This window comes from Oxyura jamaicensis, chromosome 14 (assembly GCF_011077185.1).
Source record: "Oxyura jamaicensis isolate SHBP4307 breed ruddy duck chromosome 14, BPBGC_Ojam_1.0, whole genome shotgun sequence".
Taxonomy (NCBI): domain Eukaryota; kingdom Metazoa; phylum Chordata; class Aves; order Anseriformes; family Anatidae; genus Oxyura; species Oxyura jamaicensis.
In genome coordinates, this window is record NC_048906.1 from 11766346 (window position 1) to 11773805 (window position 7460).

General features: G+C 52.5%; 1 protein-coding gene across 1 annotated transcript in view; it reads left to right on the forward strand.

The window, feature by feature from the left end:
• DNAJA3 (DnaJ heat shock protein family (Hsp40) member A3) overlaps nucleotides 1–7049 on the forward strand; it is a 12235-nt gene extending 5186 nt beyond the window's left edge. The window contains exons 2-10 of the mRNA XM_035339814.1: nucleotides 34–161; nucleotides 301–384; nucleotides 1081–1293; nucleotides 2331–2483; nucleotides 3502–3649; nucleotides 4492–4556; nucleotides 5459–5587; nucleotides 6025–6140; nucleotides 6935–7049. Of these exons, the coding sequence (XP_035195705.1) occupies nucleotides 34–161; nucleotides 301–384; nucleotides 1081–1293; nucleotides 2331–2483; nucleotides 3502–3649; nucleotides 4492–4556; nucleotides 5459–5587; nucleotides 6025–6140; nucleotides 6935–7049 (1151 nt within the window). The remainder of the gene's footprint in view (nucleotides 1–33; nucleotides 162–300; nucleotides 385–1080; nucleotides 1294–2330; nucleotides 2484–3501; nucleotides 3650–4491; nucleotides 4557–5458; nucleotides 5588–6024; nucleotides 6141–6934) is intronic.
• The last annotated feature ends 411 nt before the right edge of the window (nucleotides 7050–7460 follow it).

Below are 7460 nucleotides of genomic sequence, written 5' to 3' on the forward strand. Positions count from 1 at the left end.
CCCCTCACCGCCCCCCTCCTCCTCCTCCCGCAGGCCCCAGCCGCGTCCCGGCCTCCTCCTTCCACAGCAGCGCGGCGGCCCGCGCCAAGGAGGACTACTACCAGGTGCTGGGGGTGCCGCGCTCGGCCAGCCAGAAGGAGATCAAGAAGGCCTACTACCAGGCACGGCCCCGCCGCTCCCCCTCCTCCGGGGCGCCCGCCGAGGGGCTCTGCCCCCCGGGAGCAGGCACCGAGCTTCGCCTGCCGCCTGCGAGGTTGGTCTCGGCTGTCTCTAACGCTTGGGTTTTTTTTTCTCGTTTAGCTGGCGAAGAAATACCATCCCGACACAAATAAGGATGACCCCAAAGCGAAGGAGAAGTTCGCGCAGCTGGCAGAAGCCTACGAGGTAACGCGCGGGGTTTTATTGCCGTGAAAGGGGAAGAGAAACGGGAACGGCTCTTGGAGTAGGAATACCGCGTCTTCTTGTGCGCGTTTGTTGTAAAAGCATAGCTGGATTTTGGCCTCTTGTGCTTCAGGTTTGGGTGCACCTGCCCCAGAGGTGTCTACAGCAAGTTATTTAGCCCAGATTTCTGATTTACCTGATGGTGTTTTGGCTCTTAGCAATGAGGGACCGGCGCAGTTGGGAAAGGTGGTTTCTGCGGTGGAGTTAGCGCGTAGGTTAAACAAACAAAGCAACCTGTCAGCAGTTAGGAGCTTTCTGAGACCAAGGTACGTTCCACTGTGCTTCAGCTCCGTTGCTGCTCTCCACCTTGCTGCGTGCTGGTTTGCCCTCTGGCGGGTTTCAGATTTCCTCCAGCGCTCTTACCACCAGCTTTCATTCAATATACAAGCAACGAAATGCACGACCTAAGTTACTCGTGCTTGTTGTGAACCAGTAAGACCTTGTCGTGCTGCTGATGACAAGCTCTTTGATAATTCATACAATCGCGGAGGCTGGGGCGCTCTTCCTGAGCACATGGAGGTCTGAGCGAGCGCCGTCCGGTACCAGACAGCCCTGAGTTCCCCTGGGGGGGCTGCCCAGGACAGCCAGGCCGCTCGGGACCTGGTCGGTGTCCTGATGGCATCGTTCTTTACCCCCAAGGTATTAAGCGACGAAGTGAAGCGGAAGCAGTACGACGCTTATGGCACAGCTAGTTTTGATCCCGGCGCAACAGGCGCCGGTGCCGGTGCTGGGCGCCAGTACTGGAGCAGCGGTCCGTCGATTGATCCGGAGGAGCTTTTCAGGAAAATCTTCGGCGAATTTTCGGGGTCCCCTTTCGGCGATTTCCAGAACGTCTTCGACCAGCCGCAGGAGGTACGAGACGCGCGCGTTTCCTGGGTGTGTGAAGCCGCAAGGCTGCAGCGGGGCAGCAGGCTGCCAGATCGCTCCCGGAGCGAGTTTAAGCAAAGCGTTTGGGGATGTCAGCACGTGAGCGTCCTGCTGTGGGGGGGGGGGGGTATTTTTGGTAAGCCACGCGGATACGCTCTCCACGCCTCCAGACCGAGCATTTTTTTGTGGACATCAGCTGCTTCTCCTGGTGTTTACTGACCCGGTTAGTGCTGCCAAACAATTTCCATCTCTGCACAGGCAGCTCTTCTGCTCTAAGTTGCTTTGCGTACGTCTGCTTTGTGCTGTAATGCTGAAAACCACAAAATACCTTTCAACTGTAAAACAAGCCTTCCGGCGTTGGATTTGACTGCCTAATTGAGTTAATTTTGCAAGTGAATTGACTTAACTTTGCAGCGGAGCCCGTAATAACGCAAAAACTATTTCTTGGTCTTTGCGCTGCAGCTAAACGCTCGTTCAGTCTTGACGGCCTCGATTCACGCACTGCCCTCGGAGCTGTGTGGTGTTCAGTGCTCCTAGCTGGAAGCGGCCTTCCTGTTGCAAACAGAACTTCCTGTTTTGTGGAGTCACCTTTTCTGCTGAATTCCCTTGCTCGGAGTTTATTCAGGAAGAGCAGATGCTTTCCTTGGGAGCGAAAGCCTCCGCCCTTACCTGTTGATGTATTTCTGCTCAGTAAAACCTTTGGGAATACTAAAGGTCTTTCCTGAGCGCAGAGAAATACATGACTTGTATTTCTACTTCTCTCGTTTCTCTTTTACAATCCCCTTTCTGTTACACAAACATCATTCCTGTAACGTTTGCCATCCTTTTTATTTACGTGAGGCAGGCTGTTGCTTCCCAAATCGAGGCAGAACGTTTCCGAACGAGTTGTGCATCCGTTTCTTTCCCCCCCCTGTTACCCGGACGTATTTTAGCGCAGTTTGATATTTGGCAAAACCAATTCCAGTTTGCTTAAGGCCCCACCACACCTCGGTTGTGGACTGACGTCAGTGTTTCCCGTGCAGTACATCATGGAACTGACCTTCACCCAAGCTGCAAAAGGTGTTAACAAGGAGATCGTGGTGAACATCAATGACTCCTGCGAGCGGTGTGGAGGGAAAGGCAACGAGCCTGGTACCAAAGCGCAGCACTGCCACTACTGCAACGGCACCGGCATGGTGAGTGCTTAACGCGCAGCGGGACCCGCGTCTCTTCCTTACCGGGGCAAGTCAGTCCCTTCCACGCCGAAGAATTCTCACCACGCTCATCGGCTTATCTTGGGTGAAATCAGGTTAATGTGGACTTGATGTTAATCTGCGCTAGGAACGTTTTGTCCGAAGTTAAAGGCGTGTTCTGCCCAGCTGGGCAGTGGCCTTCAGGGTGAGGTCAGTTCAGTATCGTGCCCAGTAAGCGGTATTTACCTGATGTAGCCATTCTGAAATTCCTCGGGCATTAAAGGGGATACTTGGAATTGAGGCTGGAGGGTGGAGCAAGGGTAGCTTAAGGATAATCACGCAATGAGAAGAGGTGTGCTGCTGACAGTAAGTAGAGAAGTCAGGAAAGAAATAATCAAGCCTTGGGCTTCTGATTTTCCACGCATCAAAATGGAAACTGGCGATCGCTCTGTGGCCAGAATAGCTCGCTGTGCGGAACGGGTGCAGTTGGCCAGAGGACAGAGCAAGCCTTTCCCACCGCCTCCTCCTGTGACGGGTTGGTCCATAGTTTAGTCCCCGTAACCTTTTCTTGGATACAGCAATAATTCTTGCAAGTGGATTGTCCTTGGGCTCCTCAGGGTACAGTTGTTTGTGACGCCCTGTGAAAGAGCACTGCGAGGAGTCTTGTTCTGCGTTACATCCTCGAGATGAGAAGGGTCGTGTCTCCCTTCCCCAGGCCAGCAGACACTTGCTCATAGTCGGGATGGTTTTCAGTGGAAATCAGCATATGGTAAGGGAAGCTGGATGCGATCCAGCGTCTCACAGGCAGCATCCTCACAGGCAGCATCCTCTTTGGATTTCTGAGCCTGTTTGCTGCTCCACCCCTTGTTAAAAGATAACGCCGCCCTCACCTGTCCTGTCAGGCTGCGTGCGCGATTAGAGGGATGCAAGTCTGCCGGGCCCGTCACTGTCAGCGGTGCTGTGGAGGTGAGAAGTACCACCGCAGTGCTAAATATTGGATGATCTGTGTTTTCTTCACCAGGAAACGATAAATACGGGCCCCTTTGTAATGCGATCTACGTGCCGACGGTGTGGCGGTCGTGGTTCCATCATCACGACCCCGTGCGTAGTGTGCCGAGGAACGGGGCAAACCAAACAGAGGAAGACGGTGGTGGTTCCGGTGCCAGCTGGTCAGTGTTGTGTTTGTGCGCTGCTGTTCAAGGCTCTGTAGTTAGCTATTTCTGCTGGGCTAACAGCAAGGCACTTGCCAGGTACAAACGTCAGGGCAAGGTAAAGAAGTTTTGCTGCAGATAATTGAATCTTAAGAACAAAGCGGATCCATAGCTTGGTAACTGAACGCATTAGTAATGAGAGAAACTTTCTGGCCGTGCGTTTGTACCTGGCAGATCAAAAATACTTGCTTTGCCCTCTTTGAGAGGAAGTTCTGTTTCTTGCATGGATCCTTCGTGGCAGTTTTTGAAGAGTGACGCTTTCAAAAGATTTTAACTTGAATTTTTCATTTGTCCTTGGTGAAGCTGGTGGAGAGGGTGGGAATCCTGAAAGCCTTAGCTTAGCTCAGAAAAGTTTCCTGATTGCTTTCCTCACCAAAGACGATAAAACGAGCAGTGGGACTGAAAACTTGCTGCTTTGAGACCACCCTGGGTAACCAGCATGTATTTTTCCTGTAGCTCGTAGAGGCTGCCCAGCGTTCCTTAGGCCGATGCGTTTCTCAGGAGAACTCTGTAGGCACTGAGGGGCTCTGTAGGGCTGCTGCTCTGCTCGGCAGGCAGTGACCACCCCTGGGGTACCAGCGTGTGCTGGCCCTCTGCCCTTCGGCCACGGTCCTGGGCTCGTGGCGAGGGGCTCGCTGTGCCTCTGGTAGGCCTTGTGCCCCCGCTCGTGGTCTGCGGGCGCTGCTGCGGTGGGGTGGCAGGGACCTCACGGGGAAGCTGTGGTATTCCAGTGGCACGTAGACTATAATACGAGACTAACATGATAACGTTCCCCCTTTTTTTCTCTCTCCTGATTGCAGGTGTTGAGGATGGGCAGACAGTTCGGATGCCTGTGGGGAAGAAGGAAATTTTCATTACGTTCAGGGTACGTATCGTTACAGCGCAAGCTCCTTTCCATTACTAAGTTGCTCGTTCCCTTCACTACTGCCGGGGAAGCCCAACAAAATGGGGAGCAGGAGGAGGAAGAGCAAGTGATCCTTCCAAACAGCTGAGGTAACGTGAGCCGTGTGAACTTTCTGAGGTAGCAGAAGATCTGCATTGTGACAAGTTGAGTCTGCTCAGGAGGAATTGTGCTGCTAGTTCTGGGGTGAGGCCTTTGTGGTCCTGCGTATCAAAACGCAGAGCAGGTTCTTGGTGCCTTGAGAATTTGACTTGGAGACTTGAAGGAGGTGTCTGCAGCGGTGGGAGGGCTGGAGGAACGCACGTGAGGCTGGCTGGCCAAGTGCCCGTTTGCAGATTTGCATTAAGTGCCGCTTTGCACGTTCTTTGTAGCTGGGGCCCTCTTCTCCTGCAGGTATCCTGTTATATGCGGCTCTGTCAGGGAGAAAACTCTTATTTTCAGTACCTTGGTGGTGCAGGAGGATTTAATTCTCTTTCAGCTTGTGAGGCCACCGCAAAGGCTCCAGCCTCCCTCTTCAGGCTTTGCTTTTTTCAGGGTACTGGACAAGACAGCGTTGTCTTTGTCTCTGCAGAATCGTACTGACGCTGACGAATTAACAAACGGGATTAGAGGAGGGAGCTGCTGAGATAAGCAGCAGACACCCCCCTAAGCCTCTGGCTAGTTACAGTTATGTCAAGAGCTGTGATTTTCATAGAGTGAACGTTAACCTAGGCTTGTTAGCCACGCGGTTTGTGGGTGGTGAAGATAAAGGCGGTGAAGATAAAGGTGCAGCTTCTGGTGTTTTCTGCTGAGACCTTTCAAAGCCATTTGCCGTGATAACTCTGTATTGTTCTGCTCACTGCTTTTTGGAACTGCCTGCCTTTCAGGTTCAAAAAAGTTCCGTGTTCAGAAGAAATGGAGCAGATATCCATTCAGACCTCCTTATTTCCGTAGCACAAGCTGTTCTGGGAGGTACAGCCAGATGTCAAGGCTTGTACGAGACAATCAATATCACGGTAGGTACCGTTCCGTGGAAGACCTCGGGCGTAAATCACTGTGGGGCATCAGAGCCCCGCAGTGCTGCAGAGATGGTGCAAATCTCTCAAATCTTCCCCCAGTATCAAGTATCAGACCTCCTCAGGAGTGTCAGGTAGCTTGCGACCTGCTTGGGCCCACCTCCTTCCCAGCTCACTGCGTGGGGGCAGGGACAGGAGCGGCTGGGTGGATTGCTGCACAAATCCCTTCTGAAGTCTGATGAACCCTGCGAGGTTCTTTACAAGCTTGCCCATCGTTGCTGACGTAGCCTCTGACCGTGTTCGGACGCACGAACCTACCAGATCTCTCCCATCTTCTTTTGAAGCCCGCTGGAGAAACAATTGATTACGAACATGCGGCACAATGACTATGTAAATGCATGCAGTGGAATAACAAACGTGCCCCTGTGTGTTCACAGATACCCCCCGGTATTCAGCCAGACCAGAGAATTCGCATGAGTGGGAAAGGCATTCCCAAGGTGAATAGTTACGGCTACGGAGACCACTACATTCACATAAAGATAAAAGTTCCTCAGTAAGTACTGCAAGTTTCTGGGAAATCTTGGGCTTTTTGCAAAAAAAAAAAAATAAATGTTCAGAAAGATTTTGTGAAAATTTCTTACTGCTTTATCAAGAACTGGTTTGAATTTTCCCTGGACAGTTAGAGTCGTTTCTCTGCCTTTTTTTCCTAGTGTGAGGTAGACAGGCAGACTTTTGGACTTCTGTTGTGTTTTTTGTTTGTTGGCTTACTTTTTTTTTGAGAATACATTTTGGCAACACAGCTGTAAAAATCCGAAACCCTAGAAATATACAAACAGTCACACACCTGCATATCTGCCGCTTCTTGTCTGGAACCCAGGGATGTAAATGCAGTGTTCTGGCTTACAACGTGTCCGTGCTCTTATACCTGCAGCTTAAAGTATCTGAAGTCCTTGGCAGTTGCTTTTCAGGCTGCCTCACCACCCTCTGCTCCTGTGGTGAAGCAAACCTTTTAGTTTGCATTGCTGCACGCAGCAAGGGAGGTCATTTCCCGAGGCCTCCCCCCACAGGTGTCTGTTCTGTTGCAGCTCCAGATGTTTCTCTCAGCACTTGAAAAGGTTTTGCTGTTTCACGGCAGTTTGGTGACCTGCAGTGGGTCGTCTCCCTCCTCTTCCAGCGGGGCTGGCTCTTTACAGATCGGTCGCAGGGATTCTCAGGGAATGCCGGCCGTGTTAACCTTGTGCTTCCAGTAGCTGCCTCTTGTGTGTGCTGCCGGAGGAGGTTAAGGAAGCCTGGCGATGTCTCTAAAGGCAGCCGCGACCAACAAACACCTCTGCCTTTGACCTGCAGGAGGCTGACGGATCGCCAGAGAGCCTTAATGATGAGCTATGCCGAGGACGAGACCGATGTGGACGGCACAGTGAACGGAGTCACAAATACAGCATCAGGTGGGCTGGGGGAATGAGTGCTCCTTCCTCGGGGGGCGGTGTGGGAGAGCACAGTGCTCCCCGGGGGCTCAGGGGCTCAGCGGAAGGTGAGCCGAGGCGACTGTCGGACGGCGTGTCGGCACAACCTGCCGTGTTACTTGGAAATTAGTTTCAGTGAGATGTTTCTAGGCCGTGGCACAAAGCCTCTTCCCAGGGAGCCTTGCTCTGATAGTCACCGGGCAAAATCTCTGTGAACAAAGAGCAGGTACTGCGGTACTCCAGGTCCTGACAAGTTCTGGTGAGCCTCGCTGTGGTGATGAGTGCCTTCTGCTGCCAGCTTTTACCCCCGGGCCAGCAGTAACTTGTCGTGGTAGCAGAGGTGGAAAACGCGAATGTGCTTCAGGCCAGCTCTCTGCCTGAGCTAATCCGTCCTCAGCGCTTGCTTCTGG